This window comes from Hyposmocoma kahamanoa, unplaced genomic scaffold (assembly GCF_003589595.1).
Source record: "Hyposmocoma kahamanoa isolate Upper Pololo Valley unplaced genomic scaffold, ASM358959v1 66, whole genome shotgun sequence".
In the NCBI taxonomy this organism is placed as follows: Eukaryota; Metazoa; Arthropoda; class Insecta; order Lepidoptera; family Cosmopterigidae; genus Hyposmocoma; species Hyposmocoma kahamanoa.
In genome coordinates this window covers 16656671-16677071 of record NW_020653854.1, presented here as the reverse complement: position 1 = coordinate 16677071, position 20401 = coordinate 16656671, and the positions used below count along the sequence as shown (strand labels likewise).

Here is a 20401-nt window from a genome sequence, read left to right as displayed (position 1 = left end):
GTGTGCGTGTGCGTGTGCGTGTGCGTGTGCGTGTGCGTGTGCGTGTGTGTGTGTGTGTCTATACATACGTACACGGTCTTATTACGAGTGCCATATTACTCTTTTAAAGCATAGGTACTCGGCTTAACGTATCAGGAACGAGATGATACTGAACAAAAGAATTTGGTGAGAACAGTGGAAGCACTCTCAGTCACGAATACGAACATTATGAAATTATAGCATCTATCTATCGCAATCACAGGCCCGGCACAGGGTGCTGGTGAAATTACAGGCACATGGGACTTGTCAACTTATCTGACACATAAGTGACGGGCGCAAGATCTTTGCGATTTAAAGCTCGTGAGTGCCTCTGCAACTGTTATGGATACGCTTGTTGCTTACCACCAGGCGCATGACTTGTTCATCCCGTCCCTGGGTATTATAAAAAAATGAAAGGGATGTTTTTTATATGACGTTGCGAGCCTCACTACAGTATTAGTGTCGCGTCCAGCCGTCATGGATGACCAGCGGACCGACTGGGCACAAAGACAGACTCCTGGACTGGTAGGAATTCAAAATTAGACCGAGTTTTGAACAGGAGAGAATACGAATCCTCCTGACATTCCGTTGTAGACAAAAAGAGACCGTACAATTAGTCAACTTCTCATATTTGCTAAGTAGTACGTTCAAACAAATTCGAATTCATATGATAGTTTTGGTTATATCACAAATTATTTTGCTATTAAGCAAAACGTCACGTATTTACTACACAATTCTCTATCTGTAAGGAGTTGAAAGGTAGTTTTGTTTACACATATTATAATTTGTAGATGCATACTGAGAGCCAAGTTTGCAAACAAACGGGATTCATATTACTCGGAAGGCAAAACGCGTTCAGGCGCGAGAGATATCCGCAATTCTCTACACCTCGCTCCTGTATGACACTTTGGACTGTATCCCAAATAAAAGAAAGACATTTTTAGAGTATATGGTAGAGTGAGTACTTAACATAAAATGTTAAATAAATTCCTCGCTAGTTTCTTACTTCCAACTTCAATTTATTTATATACTTAAAATAATAAAAACTATTCTTTTAAACATAATGCATGTGTAGAGTTCTTACATGTATGTAAAAATATAAATAGGTACTTTGTGCCTACCATACTTGTAGAAATTAATTACGTTTTGCAAATTCGTATACTAGCTGAAGTATATCATGAAATGCGCTGAAAGATAAAAATTTCAAATACAGATTTAGACATTCCGTAGACAAAACTTGGATAGTATCAAATCGTACACATAGTACATCCTTCAGAAGTCCCATACTCTAAGATGAACGAAGAAGAAGAACGAAGTAGATCTATTTGCTCACTTTATATTACTAAGTCATTTTACGCTGATTAGGTACTATATATTACAGTAGATATGTGGTTAATAATTGAACGCTACTACGAAATACGAAAACAACAACAAAAATAAGTAGACAAGAGAACGTGAAAAAAATTAACTTATTGTTCAATAATGTTCCGCAGACTTACTGTATTCACCACAGCTAGGGTTGGTTAGAGAAGATCTCTTCTAGAAATAAAATCACCTTTGTATACGTCCTTTGTAACATGTCATTTTTAATATCATTTATTTCTGCAGTAAATAATTATATAGTCAAAATATCACGTCAGAATTGCAGAATTGAACACTTGAAGCTCAATAGTAAATGCTTATGCAAAAGCTATGCACACAATAAAAACATGAAAGCAAACGACCTGAATTAGACTTTTCAATTATTCATTGCAAATTAACAAGTCGTAACCTAAACCTTGAAAAAGAAATTAATTTGATAGGTTTATTTAACATTGCCATATAGCTTCAAATTGGAGTCATAACGTAAAAAGGTCCTAAAATAAACCTCGATTTTCTTTTTCTCCGATTCCCTCTGTCGATTCAGCTTTCGGCTTTAAATAACGCGTAACGACGCCATTTACGTGGTTCTTGGCCCTTGGTAAATAGGTACTTTAAAAATTATAGTTAATACCCATCTACCATTCGCGATTTTGTATATACTGATAACCTTTACTTGCTTACAAGCCCACCGATTTGAAGTGATAGTTTGTTTGAGAGAATAAAGCATAAATTCAGTGATATTACTTCGGAAATTCGAATAGCAATACGCAGTTACAGATAGGAGATATGAATCTATTTACATTCTATTTTTTTTTACTATAGTAAACAAGCAGGTACAAAAACCCTACTTGCCATACGTTTTACGATACGAAAAAAACATTATAAGTACGAAGAGCGATAACTGCTAGCAATTTAGCGCTGTTTTTTTCATAATCCATTTCAGCTTTTTCTTTTCATGATATATTATTCAATCTGAATAATGCGTAGTGTGTCAGACAGCTATTTGTTATATCTCTGAACGCTGAGTAGTTGATAAAAAGCCAATTTTCAAGTGTCGATCAATGGCTCTTTCTTGATATTGACCGACTTGAACTTGAGGAAACACTGATCATTTTTTCCCCTATAGACCTTGACACATAACTTATTACGATCCGAAGATGGTCATCAAGATTTTCTTTGCAGTCACCGCACAGTATATATATATATATATATATATATTTAAGCAAATCAGTAGTAAAAATAGGTAAGTAGTGTAACCATATTTAATTATCCTGAGACCTTTTTGTTGTATGACTTCAAAAAACTCACACAATTTTTTCTATACGTTTCATAGAAACCTGCATCTCCTCCTCCATCTATTAAAAAAATAGGTCTGACTTTTTTAAAGTGTTTTTTAGACTTATTAAATATCATTTTAAAAATCTTATTTTAACAATTATTACCGTACGTTATTCATTGATAACATTTTAAAAAACGCCGGATATACAAAACAGTGACTAATTCAATAAAGTCACCTTCGTTTGTTCATCCATCTATGCGCTAACAAGGCGTAGATACCAATTTCATGTACTCGAACACGATGTTCTACTGTAAGAAGTTGGGTAGTCTGAAGACTATCCTACTTGCAGTATCAAATAAAAGTTACCATATCTTTGTAATGTCATCAGAATTTTATAGTAGAACAAATTCCAATTTTTTTTTATAATATCACGGAAGAAACTAGTATTTATAAGGTCTGTGGTACATACAGACAAACACACACATACACAAAATCTTAAAAAGTTAAGATTTCTTCCTTTTTACGTGATAGATTAAAAAAGAACAAACCGAATGATTCTGTTTCGAGAGATAAAAGAAAGGCGACTACCGATAATAAGCACTGTAAAAATTTTATCAGTCAATTCCTCCTTTGCTTGAGAGACTATAGAAATGTATACGATTGTGTAATCTATATCTACACAGAAATTATTGTTGCAACATCATTTCTTTTTTATATATTTTATTTTTTATTAACATTTCGAAATTTGTAACAAGGTTTTAAGTTTTAGATACTATGGTGTTGTAATTTATACTAAGCTGTACAAAATATCGACAAAATTAGGTGGTACCAGCCGCCTAAATATTCGAAATAAAAATGTTAAATAAAACAGAAGTAACTTTATCAACACATTATTTATTCAATTTAAGTACCTACTAACAATGTCTGTTTTGTATAATACATTCGCCAATCGATTTTACCGTCATTAGGTATCAAAGATACACAACCAAACATCTCTGATGTTATTTCTTTAGCTAATTTATATCTTCCCGTTGTGTTAACAACACATGCCATAAATTAGAACCATATACTATATATATTTATTTACATAGGTGCACTTGTATTTTCGTTATTTATGCCTTTGTGTTTTACGTAAATAGAGAATAATAGTTTTTGTTATGAATAATTCCATAAACAAACGGACTTTTTGATTGATATTTTAGCATAATTAAATTAATAACATTTGTAAATTTGTACGTAAAATACAATGTTAAATACTTAGTACCGATTGTCAATTATTAACCAAAAAGTTCTTCGTTTCTTTAAAACATCAGGACAGTTACACAGTGTGTAATCGTTAAATGTAGGGATAATTCCTTACATATAAGAAATATCAAAAACCTGTAAACCGGTATCGAAAGTACATTCGATGCCTAATGAGTAAAACGGCATTAATAACTTTTTTAAGTAGGTAAGTAAAACTAGAAATATTCCATTTTTAACGTTAAACGCTCCCACACATTTAATATGACATTCGTAGAGAGGCTTTAGTTTCCGTACTTTAAAATGTAACAATAAGTTTACTGATAACAAAACTACTATAAATAAAGTAACAAAATTTTCTTTCAATTGAATAAAAACAAAATGATGTTTATTTTTCAATAAGTACAAAATTTTGTATTCAAAGCAGCTGTTCGAAACTAAAACATCGCTACGAAATTTATTACATATGCAGAAACCCTTATCGGTAAAATATTGGTATTTCTAGTTTTATTTTAAAAAAGTTATTGATGTCCTTTTTAGATAACGAGCTTTCTATACCAGTTTAAATGTTTTTGATATTTCTTATATTTACGGAATAATGGTTTGGGCACACTTAACAATTACAACACGTATATTATGTTTTATAGCATTTACTTTCCCAATAACAAAGAGGTCTAAACATTCATGGGTGAAACAAACAAAAATTCTAGCACTGCTGACCTGTCCGCAAAATTAGTTCAACAGAGTTTTAACTTTTAATTAAAAGCGAACTTCTTGCTAACAACCTAACTGTACCCGTACAAGTCCAAGAATTAGGGATAAACCACAAAATTTTAGGTGATAAAAGTATAGGTCGAATTTGCATTTGGCAGTTGTGTGCTGTTTAAAAATTTTACACGCTCTACTCGAAAGTAAACCTGAATAAGCTCTATTAGATACAAAGGGAACTCGTCGCTACGTCGCGTTATTATTCTGCAGCACATCCTACGCAAACGAACAAAATGAAGAAGTATCATAAAGTTGCCTTAATGACCTATTTTCTTATAAAATATGACCCTCACGAGCTCCTTTGTCTCGTGGCTACATGTCCAAGTTCCCTGGAGTATTAACTAGATGGTTTGTAAGAACTTACCAAACAACGTCGAACTAATCTCGTCTCACGTTATCATCATAACTCACACACTTGTTAAGTTTTTCATATTCGTATCACTGTCCGTAATTTGTAAAAAATACTTTACGATTTGTGCTTTCAGTTAAACTCAACGCTATTCTTGCTAATAGACGCTGGTGCCCACTGAACCTATTTATTATAATGAAAGCCTCTTTCACTACATTTTTAAGTGACCACGCATGAACAGAGATTTTTGTAACATTTATTAATGATAAGTTGATTCCGTAGCGTAGAGCGTAAATAAATAATGAAAACAAAAGTAGTGTCATTCAATCATAAATGAAAAGTGAGCTAAAAAATGGGTCACATTCAGAGGATGGCAATTGCAATGTGGAGTGCACTCAAGGTGGTCGCGGCGTAAGGATAGAATGTTGTGGTGCTTACCATGAGTCATGATACCGCAGCGGGCCTGAGCAGATCGCGAGCAGCGGCTCACGCGAGCAGACTGTTGCTCACGGCCGGGGCACAGCTGCGCGCGCACTCAGTTTTGACCGCAACCCGCAACCCCCGAAGCCCGCCCACTCCGATGTCACTCACTCACTCTGCCACCACGCGCTTTTCCTCCACAGACCCTCTCCTTTGTTTCAAAACTTAATTGTCATACCAACTAATAATAAAGCCCTCGGTCAAGTCGAACCATCTAGTAATGTCCTCGTAAATAATGCAAAATCCATCCAATACATAGGTAGCTTTTATTTGAAATTTTGTAATGGACTTTCCAATAAAAAACACAATTTCGTCTTAGAACCTCGACTTAGTGCAGGTATTCGACACAAACAATAGTTCAAATAAACAAAGTAACACATTACACATATTTGTTTTAATTAAAATCAATTTTTATAAATAAAACAGTAAATTTGTCAAACACTAACCAAAATACTGAACATAATTTTGTTAATACTATTGAAATACAATTTCAGTATCCATTAAAACTCTTCTTATTTTGTGCATAGTCATATTCAAACAAAATCCCTTGTCTCTTGGATCACTCCAACCACCCTTGCTTTCAGCAAAATCGAAAATTGGTTCATCTTGTTCCATTTCTATATCTGTGAATATTTCAAGGTAAGGTGGAAATAACTCGTCAACACACGATTTTTGAGCATCAAGTATTCCAAATATTTTCTCCAAAATAAAGTAGTCTGTAACACTCCGAAACATTCCGTTGAAAGTAAGTTTCACGGCCCTTGGCACAAGGCTAGATATAACTCGGAACATACCAGCATCTCTCCGAGATACAGACAAGTAAAACAATGATCGCAACCAAGAATAATCATCGATACCACAAAACAGATCGTAGTGAGACACTATACTGTTCCATGTAATTATATCAAACGCTAATGCCGGTGAGTAGTGCTTTGAGTCCCAAGTTGTAATCATAGCCTCATACATGTTGTCGCCTGTGAGTCGGGCTCCTGAGTCAAACCCTAAGCAAACAAACTCGCAGTGATTTTGTTTTCGGGCTGCCTTGTCCATGTATAGTGCCATGTACAGAAAATCTTCCAATAAGTACACTTCATCTTCTAAAAATATTACTAGTCCTTCGTGATTTTCGGCAGAAGTGAGATTGTCGAATACTCTGTTGGCTGTCCACCACCAGTGGTGCTTTTTCTCCGAATGTGCGGGATTACGATAGTGACCATGGATATCTGGTGTCAACGCACCAATACAGTTCAGTTTTTCGGCATCTCTGATATTCATAAACTGGGGACAGTCATTGGAAGATAAACCAGGAAATTCATTTGGAAAGGCTTGCACTGAATAAGGATAAAATATTTGCAGCACACGGCAGAAATCAATTTTTTCAATTAGTTGGTTGACATTAACATCGTAGTAAGAGTGCGAGAAGATGACCAAAGCGTCCTGAATTCCTCTTACATGCTCCAAAGACATTATTAAATATTTGAGGTAAGTTACATCTCTGTCTACCAAAATAACAATAATTGGATCGCTCGGTTTGAGGTCTTCATATATATCTTGATTTAATATTGTTTCATTGCGACTTTCTATAATTTTTCTGACCTCAATGGCATCTAAAACTGTTTCAGAAGTTACTTTCTCAAATAAAATATACTTCAAAGAACTTTCGTCAATCACTTCAGCAAATTTAGCATTATGTAATTTATTTCCGCGGTACATCAGGAGCAAAATAAATATCAGTACAATCACAAAACAATTTGGTAGTATTGACGTTATAAAACGATAACTTTTTCGAAGCATGTTTAGACGATGGATCATCATCGTCTGTAGTAAAAATTAGATACCTACCTCTTGACCATTGAAAATAACGTAAAAAACAACACGTTTGAAACAAGATGAGCTAATTCACCGAAAACTATCACTTACATTTAACAAAAAATATTAAACCCATAAAAATACTAATTCGCTGACCTTGACATAATGTTTCACATTTTGTCTAAAAGTCAGAACAACGTCAGAATACGACAAGTTTTGATCAATCATATTTCAACCAAAGAGAATATAATACTATGCAACCATACTGTTGGCGAGTGGACTGTATAATGTAAGTATGTGTACGTTTAAAAGTATAATATCATTGATGTGTAGTATGATGGAAGCACCCATAGCAGCACCCTAAGTGCAGATTAAAACGCATTTAAGATGGTTACCAATTTTTAATTTAAAACTGAACCAGGCAGCGTAGCAGATGCAACTGATAAAATTTTGTAAAACAAAGACAGCCGAAACGTATTTTCTAAAAGAATGTAAAAAAAGAACTATAACTACGAAGGAGGCTGCTTCACACCTGGTTGCCAACACATATTTTGCTAAATTATAATTATTTCAACTAATTTCAACAGTCCGGTTTAAAACGAGCGACTGAACATTTTCAGGCTAGACAAGCACACGCACCAAAGCCTCTGTTTAAATTTGGTTTTGCTACAACCACCACATTTGGTAGCACACATGACTGAGTTCGTAAATATTTAAATCAGTAAGTAGTGGTAATTTATCATGGCTTTCAAATATACTTATCAATCTACAGCGAGAATCAGATAACAAACAAGGTAAGCCTCACAACGATTATATGAATAGATTGCTGCATTAGTACTTAGAACTGCGTTATATGAACCTAAGCATCCCACTGGTGCAATGGCGACGCGCAAATGCGAGTTTCCTTCAAAAGGAGGTCATAGTCGCTACAGTGGTCTAAAGTTGGTTCGGACCTCACATCTTCACCTAAGTGGTTAACTTAAATGGCCATTGGGCCATTAGTGGCAGCCACTAAACGCGACCACAAATTACGGACGAAATTTTTTATACATTTTATATGGCATTGGTGCAAATTGAGCGTACAAGCATAGCACAAACTAATAAGAGATACTACTTATGAGCATAGTAGTTATTCTACTAAGGGTCGAGTGGCCTCGCCCGAGCGACAATCAGCGGGCGTAGCCCGCGCTCGCTACTTGTGTCACTCGCCTCCTGCGCACGCTCGACCACAGTCGGGGGTTAGTTTTATTCTTTTAGCGAAATCTAGGGAGTTTTATGAATGTTTAGCGGGGAAAAATTTGGTTTAGAGAGAAATAAATATTTAGCTACTTCTAGCGTTTTTTTGACCCATATCATTTTTTATTTTTGGCTTGACTTAGCCACTAGTAAATGCGTCCAGTGGCCGCCACTATTGGCCCAGTGGGTGGTGACACTTTATGTTTCATAAGTCTCAGTCCAACATCTAGTCGCATCACATTGCTTTCCTTTGCTGTAAAGACACTTGGTACATCTACTTACCATAAATAACATCCATTTACATAAAGAGATTAATGGAACATAGTCGTTAAAGGATTACTTACTACAAACTTAAAGGTACTACTAATATTCTACAGCACATGTGTACATACCAAGTAATTTGTATTGATGATTAGCGCCTATGAAAACCTAACAAGAAAAAAGGCATACCTACACTGATATTTTTATTCTTCAAGTAAATTAACGGCAAACTACATTAACGAATATCAAAATGTTCCTAATAAACACCTAATAACAATTTAATAAAAATAGTAAAAATAAAATAAAATACATTCCACAAACTCGATAGATAGTTATAGTGACGCACGATGCAGCACGAACATGCCGCCGGCTAACATTTGCTTATAGACTTTTTAAAAAACCCGCCTTTATGAGTATGGTCTGCCAACTGCTCAATAATACCAACCTTGCAAAGAAATCGAGCGATTCGGTGGTGATTTTACACGATTTTAGAAGTACTTCAAGATGCACGGTTATTTTAAAATATTTTTTTTATTTTATTTGTCCTAAGTCAGCATACAATATGTTCAATTTTCCATCAATTACTGTAAAATATAATTGAAAATTGCTCAAGTGTGTTACGTCCGGTTGCACTGTTTTGCCGCTAGGCAGAGCCACTTGTACTACGTCACTCGTGTATCTATAGTTTCCTTCTGTTTTGAAACCCAAGCTTAGTGATTTAGTTCCTTGAGAAATATTCTATTGGTATTTGAGAAGTGTTTCAAGTATAAATCTTTAACTTTCCGAAGATGGAGAAAAGAGTCGCTTTGGAGTTACGAGGAAGAAATCCGTCACAGGTAAATAAACCCTAATTTTCATTGTATTGGAATGTTTTGTCGATACGTATTTCGTCAGGTACTTAGGTGTAAAGCATAAAAATTATAGTAATTGTGATTAAATCACAAAAAATGTCAATTCATATGATAGTCCATCTACATTGCAATGTAAATCCACGTCTAAAATTGAAATGTGGCACGATTGTATGCAGAAATTAGCCATTACAGATTGTTACGTTTCATTCATGTGCACCTAATTATTCTGCATTCTATCAATTAATTTGTACACAAATACTCATCTTCGATGTAGTTGAAAGCTATCCTATGAACTACGATGTTAAATGTTAATTTATTAGCCAAAAAATCGGTCTTATTGTAAAATTACCACTTATTGAGGTTAAGTGTTCAAACCTATGTGTACGATGTGTTATGTATTTTAGAACTGTGGAATTCGGAGGCACAAAGCTGTATAAGTAAATGCATTCCTATTGTACATACATTGCACTTTGGTAATTAAACAATCACTTAATTTTTTGTGTATTTCAAAAATAGGGCTCATTGATTATGGTTTGTCAATGTCAATAGAAATGCACAAATATTTTCTGTATATCGGTGTGTTTTAAGGGTCATTTCGATTTCAGATTATTTTTAAGGTTTCCACTATGTTATAAATTGTCTATTAAAGTAATAAAGCTAGGGAAAAACGCGTATTTGTGTTGTGTAAACTGTGCCTTTAACTACTCGTCATAATTTCGCGCCCTTTCACCCGCAAACTACGACTGCCTCGAAAACTTGCAATTAAAAGCCACTGTGCAGCTACATCGATTTACAGGCACATTAAATAGTTGCCCAAGTGAATTGCAAGTCCAATATTTATTGCACTATTTTCTGCAGTCGCATATTGACGCACGCCTTACCAATACAGCGGCCATTTTTATTGCGTCGCGATGATTCGTGTCATCCGCCATTGTAAAATAAAAACGATCCTATTTCTATCTGCAGCTACAGCACGCTCATAACAATTCGTGATAGAAACGATACATGAACACATCCCTTTTACGTTTCAATACATATTTCCGCGAAATAATCACAAATTTGTTAGATTTTAGTAACTACGCCTCTGCTTTTGACAACTCTCACCATTTTGACGTTTTGCTTGGCTTGACTTTATTAAAATCCTCATCAAGCCAGTTACAATACTTATTTATCGAATACTCTCGCTTTATGTACTTTATACATATCAAAACAATTCTAAAAATGTAACAAGTTTTTAGGAGCAAATATTTGAAATTAATTAGCCGTTTAAATTCAAGACTTCTAGCAACCTTGCTTTCATTGATACAATTATTATGGAACTACAAGTTCTACCAATATCTTCCACTGAGAAGATAAATAAACACATATGCAATATGTACCCAGTTGTTGGCTATACCTCTTCTAAAAAGTTACTGTTTTTATAGAAAAACAATTAATTGCGTATCTACTTCCACATCTACAGCAAAAAACCTAATCACAATAGCGAGGAACGAGCATGTTAGTTTTAGCTGTACGACATAGATGGCGCTATGAGTACCAAACCGTATACAAACAACACTGTCATCTGGTACAGTTAAGATCACGTCAAGCTTGACACTTTGCATTTTGGACCGTTTTTATCCTAAGCATAGAGTTGGATTTAAATCTTAAATGTCAAGCTTGACATGCTCTTAACCCTGTACATAATCTAGAAAATTTTAGGTAAATAATTTATAACGACGCGTGGCAGTTGTAAACCCTTGGATCAATGATTCTTATATTATAGTATTAGCGCATAAGATATTGTTACTAACAAATATGGACTAAGTTGTCTGTTTGAATAAATGAATTTGAATTTGAATAGTCGATACTGGCAAAATCCAAAAAGACCACAGCTTATAAGTTAAAATAAAACAAGATTTTTCATAAAAAATACTATGGCACTGTTATACTGAAAATTATACTACAGAAATAAATGAAAACTTTTTTATTCAATAACTTGTAATTACAGGTCAGGGAGTTGAACTTGGATAACTGCAGGAGTACCAACATAGTTGGCCTCACAGATGAATATGTCAACTTGGAAATTCTCAGCCTTAACAATGTGGGCCTAACCACCCTCAAGGCCTTTCCAGCGCTCCCAAAGTTGAGGAAACTAGAGCTCTCTGACAACAGAATATCCAATGGTCTGAATTTCCTCAGTGGTTGCAAGAAGCTGACACACCTTAACCTCTCTGGAAACAAAATTAAAGATCTGGAGACACTGAAGCCTCTTAAAGAATTTGAAAACTTGAAAAACCTTGATCTGTTCAATAATGAAGTCACCGCTATTGAAGATTACAGGAGTAAGGTGTTTGCATTACACCCATCACTAAAGTATTTAGATGGGTAAGCATCAGTCTAAAGTAGTCATTTAAATAAAAAAATATAAATTTGTTAACATATTTTTAGGTTTGTTGAGAATAGTTCACATTAACTTAAAAATAATTATAGTCTTTTTTTAAGACTGAGTAAAATTAAATTTGCAGGGTTGCCAGTTTTCATAAAATTTGAAATAGTCATATAGTTGTTGTTGACAGTTTTATTGATAGATTGTGAAAGAAGGTAAAATTTTGCCAAAAATATCTGAATTGTAATTGTTGCAAAGTTCTAATGATTAATATGTGGGGGCACTATAATTTTTCGGAATGAATAAGAAAAAAAATAGTATAAATGGTTAGCAATGAATTTATTGTTTCTCAAAATATTCTCCATTAGCGTTAATGCACTTTTTCATACAAATGAACCAATTTTGAAAACATTTATACCACTCCTCCATGACATTCTCTAAAACATATTTTCCATACTCTTCGACAGCCTCTTCACGTGATGAAAATCGTTGACTGCGTAACTGGTTCTTAATTTTTGGTAATAAATAAAAATCACAAGGTGCCAGGTCTGGACTGTACGCGGGATGGTTCATAAGGTCAACGTTGTTCACCTTCAATGAATTCATTTGTCTGTCTAGACGTGTGAGATCGGTCATTATCATGGTGCAAGATGATACGACGTTTACGATTATTTTTACGGAGTTTGTCACTAACCTCCGGCAAACAAATAGTCGTGTACCAATCGCTATTAACGGTACAACGATTCTCCAAAGCAACAGTAGCCACGTGTCCAGTTTTATTGAAAAAAGAAGCAATCATCTGCTTAGAGGCACTTTCCACGCGCGCCACTTTGGTGATTTCGGCTCATCTCGAAAGACCCATACGCTCGATTGCTGCTTTGTTTTGGGATCCTAACTATAAATCCATGTTTCGTCACCTTTTACTATGTCCCACATCATATTTGAAGCCCCTTCGTTGAATCTGGTAAGCATGGCATTGCACCAAGTGACGCGATCCATTTTTTGATCCTCAGTCAAATTGTCTAGGATCCACCGAGAGCACAGCTTTTTCACACTCGTGTTTGACTCATGCCTATGCCTAAAGATGCCCGAATCTCATGGTATGTCACATACCTGTCTGTTTTGAACATACGGCGCACAGCGTCGATTTTTTCGCTTGTTCCTAGTTGTCACCACTGGTTTTGTTCCCACTAGCGACAAATGGGAAAAAAATCCCGTATCTTACCAGGTGGTGACAAAATGATTCGAATGAAACAAATTCCGCTATTTATTACGTAAGTGTAACCGACGAAGTCGATAATCGATAGAATATTTATTAACTGCAATCACTAGCTGCTTGTAAGCAGACAACACTTTGCGCAATGTACTGTCATTTTACTCCCATCTTCAAAAAAAGACAGCCTATAGATTTATTATATAGTTATTATAGGTACTTTTCATTGGCTTTATCAAAAAAAATTTAATGTAAAATTTATGTATGTAAAATTTCAGTTTTGACAAAGAAGATAGAGAAGTAGAAGACAGTGATGAGGAAGAAGAAATGAATGGAAACAATGATAGTGATGAAGAAGGTTGGTGTATCATCAATTCATTATCATTTGCTTTTAGTCCAATTTACCTAGACAGCTGAACAAAATTTCACTTTATTACATTTTTTATAAATGATTACTTAGGATTAGTGTTACCAGGCCCCATGTGTTAAAATGTGAGGTAGAAAAATGTACAAAAACGGGACATATACTTTTAATTTGGAAATTGAAAGACAATTAGTTTTCAATTATGAAAATTATGTATGTTTAGTAATGATCATTGATGAATGGTAATTGGCTATTATATTTTTCTCGGGATCTGTAAACCAGGTTTTCTGGCAACACTACTTAGGGCTCATTCTGTTATTGCTAATTAATCATCAAACACCTTGAATAGATAAGATACATATCACTTAGACATAATAATCCCATTGCCACTTGTATAAGCCAAAATATATGTAAGAAAGAGTACATAGTTCTCACCTAAGAACTTTATTTCCATTTTTACCTATATAATATAATTGAAATATATTACCATGCATGACACTCTCTGAGATGGGAAAAGAACTTTGTTTATTAGATCTTGGCTTACATCTAATGGTCCTGGTCACCACCATCATCTCATTGGTTTTTTGTAATGGCTGTTTCTAAATTATCCTCTGACATCAATAAGTAATACAAATGCTTCCAGATTTTGGCATTGACCTTGGTCCTCTGGTGATTGACGATGATAGTTTATCAGAAAGACCGCCCGAGAGCAGACCCCCTTTACCTATGGTCTTGTACACTATCTATGGCCTACTATTCCACATGGGTTATTTATTGAAAAGTAAGCATCTTTGTTTGTGATGCTTCAGTTTATACAGGGTGCAGATTTCTGTAACATTTTGAAGTGAAAATGACTACCTCTACTCTAAATGAGAAGCATTTTGAATATCATAAGTTGATTTGCCCAATAATATGAATATTTACATGCAACAAGCACCTGGTGCTATCTATCTTCAAACATGTTTTTACCTATTTAAATATGTATAACTTTATGTAACTTAATTGCTCATATTGTCCCCCAAGTAAGTTTAGTGTTATTTTAGTTTTAGTAATTTTAATAAATTTGGTTTTGTGAGATTATTCTCTGTTGTTACAGGGTCAGATGAAGAAGATGACGATGATGATGATGAGGAGATTTCTCTAAGAGCAGTCTACAATGAGAATTTGGGTAAGTTATTATACATTTATCATGCATATTATGCATTTACCATTTACTATGTCAAGACAATTTGATATAGAATGTAATTTTCAAGAGTATACGCCGAATATACAGTCACTTTATTATCATAAAATCACGTAAAATTGATTTGTAAAAACTGAATGTTGTCAAATCAGAAGCAGACTGATCAGCAATAAGGCACCATATAACTAATAAGTATTTAACCTTGTCTTTGTTCTGATGTGATGGCTATTATTTAAAAAATATTATTATGAGTTCTTTATAGAAATGCAAGGATTTTTATAAATGTGTGTGTGTCCACGAAGACGCCACATGCCACATAGCGCATTAGCGAACGACACTGTTTTGAGTAGTACTTGTAAAACAATTTCAAAACATGTCCTGGATTTTGTTAGAAAATAAGTTAAGTTATAAATAAATAAATTTATGGCCCCTCAGTAAACAAGCAACCAAGATGATTAATTACATGTTAATTTGTGTTGAGCCATCAATCTAGAAATAGCACCAGTTTTTTTTATTTTTTTGTACAATTTAGTAGGCCAATTGGCTTTATGTAAGCATTGTAAATTTTGTTTCGCAAATTATTTGTAATTTTTAAATGTACATTCAGAGGCCACAATTAAATATTAACTGTAGCAATTAACACTGTGCCATGGTCTTATTAACTTTATGCTCAATTTCTTATTTTATAAAAAAAAAATATTTTAAATTTTCCATAATACATGGACATGTTTTACATTTAAAATTTGCAGTACTACGTTTGCAAATGCGTCATGAGGCCTTTCAGTACATAAATATGTTTTTAAAGCAATAGTTGTCATAGTTTGAATGTACTAGGCAATTGCATAATGATAGACAAACTTTTGGTATAAAAATTTGTGTTTGTGATTCCTATTGGATAAGTTAATATTAGCCTTAGAGGATGGAAAATATTAGCACTCAGTCGTCATAATGCTGGATAAGGTGTCCTAATCTTAGACTATGAAAGCTAAAGAACATGTTATGTGGACATATATAAATCAGACGTTATGTGTATATGATGCATTGCGACGTTGAAAACATAAACATGTTATTGTCTTCATAAACTCTAGCGTGCCGTCTTAAGCCAAAAGAGATAGCATTACATTGGTCTGTGTCAAACACGGGAATCGAAAATACGTAACGTCATCTTAAATGCCAACCGTGTCCATTTCGCAGTATATGAGGTACATGATACGGTTGTCAAAGGGAAGGACATCAAATGCCAAAACAAATGTTTTTCCAAGTGTTTTATTAAATTATTTGCATGTATTGTAATAAAATGAATAAAAATATTGACAGTGAGAACAATTAAGTATTAATAAAAATTCGTCGCTGCAGCATTACGGGATGTGGCTTTTGAAAAAGCTAAGATCGACCGAATGTAACATTGTACAGACACGTGTTTTATTTTTCTGTCTATAAATCACACAAAAGCCCAAATATCTCATGTGATTAGACATATTTAAGTAGTTTATTCATAAACCTTGCCAAATTTTGCTTTGATTTCTTCAGATTGCCTGTTTGTTTCTATATTTTGATGATTGTTGTTAACGATTATTTTGAGGTAGTGTTCTTGGAAGCGTACATATTATCGATATTCTGTTATTAAAATAATTCACTACGAGGTTTTTACTTCTTATTTTATTATTATTATTTTTACTATTTCAAGTTTACCTACAAATCAAAAAAGAATAAAAGAATGGTTGGAAATCATACCGCCGTATAATAGCGCCGAATATAATCATTGAATCAAAGATCATCTTCATTTATTCTCTTCATTTTGAAGAGTCAAATTTTGACATAACTTTGAATGTAACTAGATCACATGATAATGCAATTCCATCATTAGGTTTATTGGTAAATAATTTTATATTTAGTTTAGATTAAACAATACTCATTTACTAGGCATTATCAGTTTCTGAAAACAAAATTATCCACTCCTTTCCGATTTTTTCCCACTGACAACTACTACTAAACATTCTTATTTTATAAAGCCAGCAACACGAAGACCATATTGGTCAAACGTTGCCGGGTGAAAGTTAATACCAACGTATAGACATTAATATATGCGAAACATGTTTATACTAACATTGTCTCTTGTTACATCTCCTTTTATACCATGTTTTAAGCAAATAAAACTTTGATGACAATAATGTTATTATTGATAATATTATTACTTTCATTTATTTCCAAAATTAAATGGAAGTATTGAAGTTCACTTAAATCAGTCACTGGTATTAATTTACCAATGCATAAATACAAAAAAGCTTACACTATTTTGAATCTGTTTAAAAATTTCTCTATGAAAAAATGAATCTTGAGGTTGGAAATGTATAGTATTTATATTTCAAAGGTTTCTCTATTAGAATATTTTAGGTTATATTCCTAAATAACCTAAAATATTCCCAAATGGAATATTGATCTACTTTAATTAAATGTTTGCATGTCGATAATGACTTATCGATAGATTATGGTACGACACTAAAGAAATCCGCCATTTGTTCGTTCAATTTTTGTTTAGGTATGCACGTTCATTCCGTAGTTAGGGCAGCTCTTTTCTTTTATTTTTTTTTCATCCTGTAAGGTGTCCATACACCTTATCCAGCCTTTATTATCTATGGATAATAAAGGCTATAAAAGATAAAACAAGCAAGCCTTTATTATCCATAAAGCATTATCCTTTACTTGTTTCATCATCTGTAAAACAATTCCACGTAATATTCTTGTTTGTTCCAGAGGAGGAGAGCTCTGCCAGTTCTCTATACGAAGGCACTGACGAGGAGGAGGAAGACGATGACGACGAGGACGGTGAAAATGACGCCGATGCTGACCACAATGATAAGGCACAAGGTATAACTCATTTTACTTCAAACAGAATTGAAAATAATGTTGTTGTCGGCGCTTGTAAGTAGATTTTATTTTAAGAGGCTATACGTCACGTTGCACTGTAGTGCTGCACTATATATAGCACCGTAGAATTACTTATGAATACGCTTATAACTTTTATTATTCCTATACACAAAAAAGTCGCAATGTTAATAGCGAATGTGAATTCGGTTTTGGTGCTAAACTCTAAACGAATTAAAACTGCACTCATCAAAAGTGTCAAAGATCAAGGCATTAAAAGTAAGTTTTTTAAAATTAAATAAAAATGTGTATAAAAATTTATTAAATAAAAATATGTATATAAAACGTTTCGTGTGTCTGCATTGATGACGTACCTCTGCTTTTGTATTAATAAAGAATTTTTTATATATTTGTTAAATGTTCGATTTTTGACCTTAGTTGATCACTGACATCAGAGTGAGATAAAAGTTTTTCATCCATATTTGGTATCTTCTGATAATATCTTCTTTGAGCCATATGCCATGCTTACTCAATGGGGATTTAAGTCGCGATTGAGCAGGCCATAGCAGGACCTTGAAACTGCGGCAAGAGTATAACGACTATGGCAGTGTATGGTCGTGCATTGTCATACATAAGCTGAAATGGAGCACCCAATTGGGTCCGCAAAGGAATGACAAGATTTGATAAAATCGTTTCAGCGTAAGTCTGTGCATTGAGATACAAATTAATTCGAGTTTTCCGCCGATCCAAATACCCAACATGATTGTTCCACTACTATGCGCGTGGAGTTCCTGGCATGATTTTAAACGTTCTTGGCGTCCTGAAGTCTTCAATACCGAGTACGTCTAGTATCTGGTCTCATGCCAAAGCAACCAAAAAAATTCGTCTGAAAAAGACGTAAAAAGGCCACTCTTTCACTGTCCAATTACTGTGTTCACGAGTCCAAAGTAGACTCATGACACTGCGTACTTAGTGGCTACGTAACACGTTAACGAGAAACAGCATCCAACTTTCCTACGGTTCTAAGCATTTCTCCTCAGCTCAAGTAACGTTTTCTCTCCACATAACGTTCCTTTATTTTGATTCTACACTGAAATATGGGAGAAATGGTACTATTTTGGTCTCAATCCCGTCTCAGGATGTATAGGAATAACACTTGATAGAAGACATCATTTGACCAAAATTAAAAAAACCGGACTTTCAGTAATTGGCGGAAATGCAAGCACATTTCCAACACTTTTGATATGGTAAACGAATATAGAAAAAAAAGCATTACCGACAAACATAGATTATGTGCCACCTTCGCCACTTGCACTTAAACCTTGGGGAGAAACGTAAAGTGCATGAATCGTCAGTACACCTTATATCGAAGAGTTCCTAAGACCAATTTTCAGAATTGCAATATTTGCAAATTCAGATTATTAATAGCGTTTTACTTTTCACAGATGGTGAAGATAATGAGGCAGCAGACGGAGAACCGGAGGAGAGCACTCGGGGTAAAAAGCGAAAACACGAGGACGATGACGACAATTGAGTTGCCTTAGCGGAGTAACGTACTAGTTTGTAAGTGTACAGCGCTCCGATACATCGGACAATAAACCTCCTCAGCACCCACCAGTCACTATTCACTCCCCCTAGTTGTCATTCGTGAGATTAGTTCGGGCTCTCTCCGGCGACCTCATCCGCACTACCACACTACCCCCAATCGACGTGTTTACTCCAAAGGCAAACAATGTTTTCTCCCATTATTAATCAATGTTGATGTCTTGTGTGAAATCTGTAGTTTGTTGTCCGACAAGTTAATGTTTCAATTAAATTGTTTATGTAGTAATATTTTTTTATTCTATTGACATGCTTAATTTTAGTCTAATCATTGAAATGGAAGTGCATGATTTAGGAGTAATTTAAATGGCTCTCGACGATTCTTAAATCTACAATTTTCATATGAAACATATTAGATTTAAGTGGGAAGAATGTGAGAAACTTGAGGATTCTTCGTGTTCTTGAAGTTTATTATTGTTTTCAATATATTCTTGGACTCCGCCTGTATTTTATTGATGACCAGGTGTTAGGATTGATGTGATAGAAGTCATGAAAGTGTATTTTGGAGTCAATTTTCGATCCCACAAGGACGACTATAAAAGTACAAGCTGCAAATGATAAATGCTTTTAAGTAAACCAAAATTTCTTTTTTGTATAGTGATAGGAGAACATCCTGTTTGAAGATGAAAGTTTAGCAAATAACCTTAGGTCATCATTGTTTAACATTCTGTATTTACAGAAAGTTGATTAACGATCACAAAATTCTAAATGAATGCATTTAATTTGTTGAACTGAGGTAACCAGATTTCGTCCTCGTTCCTTGCACTCGAGGGCGAAGTAAAAGGAACTCTTATTTGAATTATTTTTTTCGAAATCTCGCTAATGATAATTAGAGATAATCATATTTTCTAGAATAAATCCAACGGGCGTAGTAAGTATAATCCAAATAATTAGATCAAATCTTTGATGTTTCATGAGTTCAAGAGAGTATTTTTCTATCTTTTTTAAAAAGAGCAATTTATGCACTAAATATATCAATGATAATATGAAGTGTTTAGTTGATGCATCATGGTGTACGTGCCAGATATGTTGAAGAGAATTTTAGTTAATAATTTTATTGTATTATGTAAGTCATTAAGTTTAAGTAATTTACAACTTGGCCTGTTGATATATATTATATTATAATCCTATTAAGACTTTATTTCTGGGAT

At 34.1% G+C, this 20401-nt stretch overlaps 3 protein-coding genes across 4 annotated transcripts in view; 1 reads left to right on the top strand and 2 right to left on the bottom strand.

Moving 5' to 3' along the window:
* Positions 1 to 5595, bottom strand: part of LOC113231726 — a 212605-nt gene extending 207010 nt beyond the window's left edge. For both annotated transcript variants that reach the window (XM_026466211.1, XM_026466210.1), the window contains exon 1: positions 5457 to 5595. The gene's annotated coding sequence lies outside the window, so the exon portion shown is untranslated. The remainder of the gene's footprint in view (positions 1 to 5456) is intronic.
* Positions 5596 to 5909: 314 nt separating this feature from the next.
* LOC113231639 (alpha-1,6-mannosyl-glycoprotein 2-beta-N-acetylglucosaminyltransferase-like) lies at positions 5910 to 10545 on the bottom strand. The gene is made up of 2 exons (XM_026466060.1): positions 10537 to 10545; positions 5910 to 7111 (listed from the first exon to the last, which is right to left on the bottom strand). Exon 2 carries the CDS (start codon positions 6963 to 6965, stop codon positions 5973 to 5975), a length of 993 nt encoding a protein of 330 aa, XP_026321845.1. The 5' UTR covers positions 6966 to 7111; positions 10537 to 10545; the 3' UTR covers positions 5910 to 5972.
* Positions 9475 to 20310, top strand: LOC113231640 (acidic leucine-rich nuclear phosphoprotein 32 family member A). The gene is made up of 6 exons (XM_026466061.1): positions 9475 to 9640; positions 11646 to 12022; positions 13515 to 13594; positions 14697 to 14768; positions 17538 to 17651; positions 19094 to 20310. The coding sequence occupies exons 1-6, from the start codon at positions 9593 to 9595 to the stop codon at positions 19180 to 19182; spliced, it is 780 nt and encodes a 259-aa protein (XP_026321846.1). The 5' UTR covers positions 9475 to 9592; the 3' UTR covers positions 19183 to 20310.
* The last annotated feature ends 91 nt before the right edge of the window (positions 20311 to 20401 follow it).

Excerpts from the sequence above, each read along its gene's own strand:
- LOC113231639 (XM_026466060.1), bottom strand. The coding sequence starts at position 6,965 with ATGTCTTTGGAGCATGTAAGAGGAATTCAGGACGCTTTGGTCATCTTC.
- LOC113231640 (XM_026466061.1), top strand. The coding sequence starts at position 9,593 with ATGGAGAAAAGAGTCGCTTTGGAGTTACGAGGAAGAAATCCGTCACAG. Across the intron at positions 12,023-13,514 it reads TCACTAAAGTATTTAGATGG|TTTTGACAAAGAAGATAGAG; the intron begins GTAAGCATCAGT and ends GTAAAATTTCAG. Across the intron at positions 13,595-14,696 it reads CAATGATAGTGATGAAGAAG|GGTCAGATGAAGAAGATGAC; the intron begins GTTGGTGTATCA and ends CTGTTGTTACAG.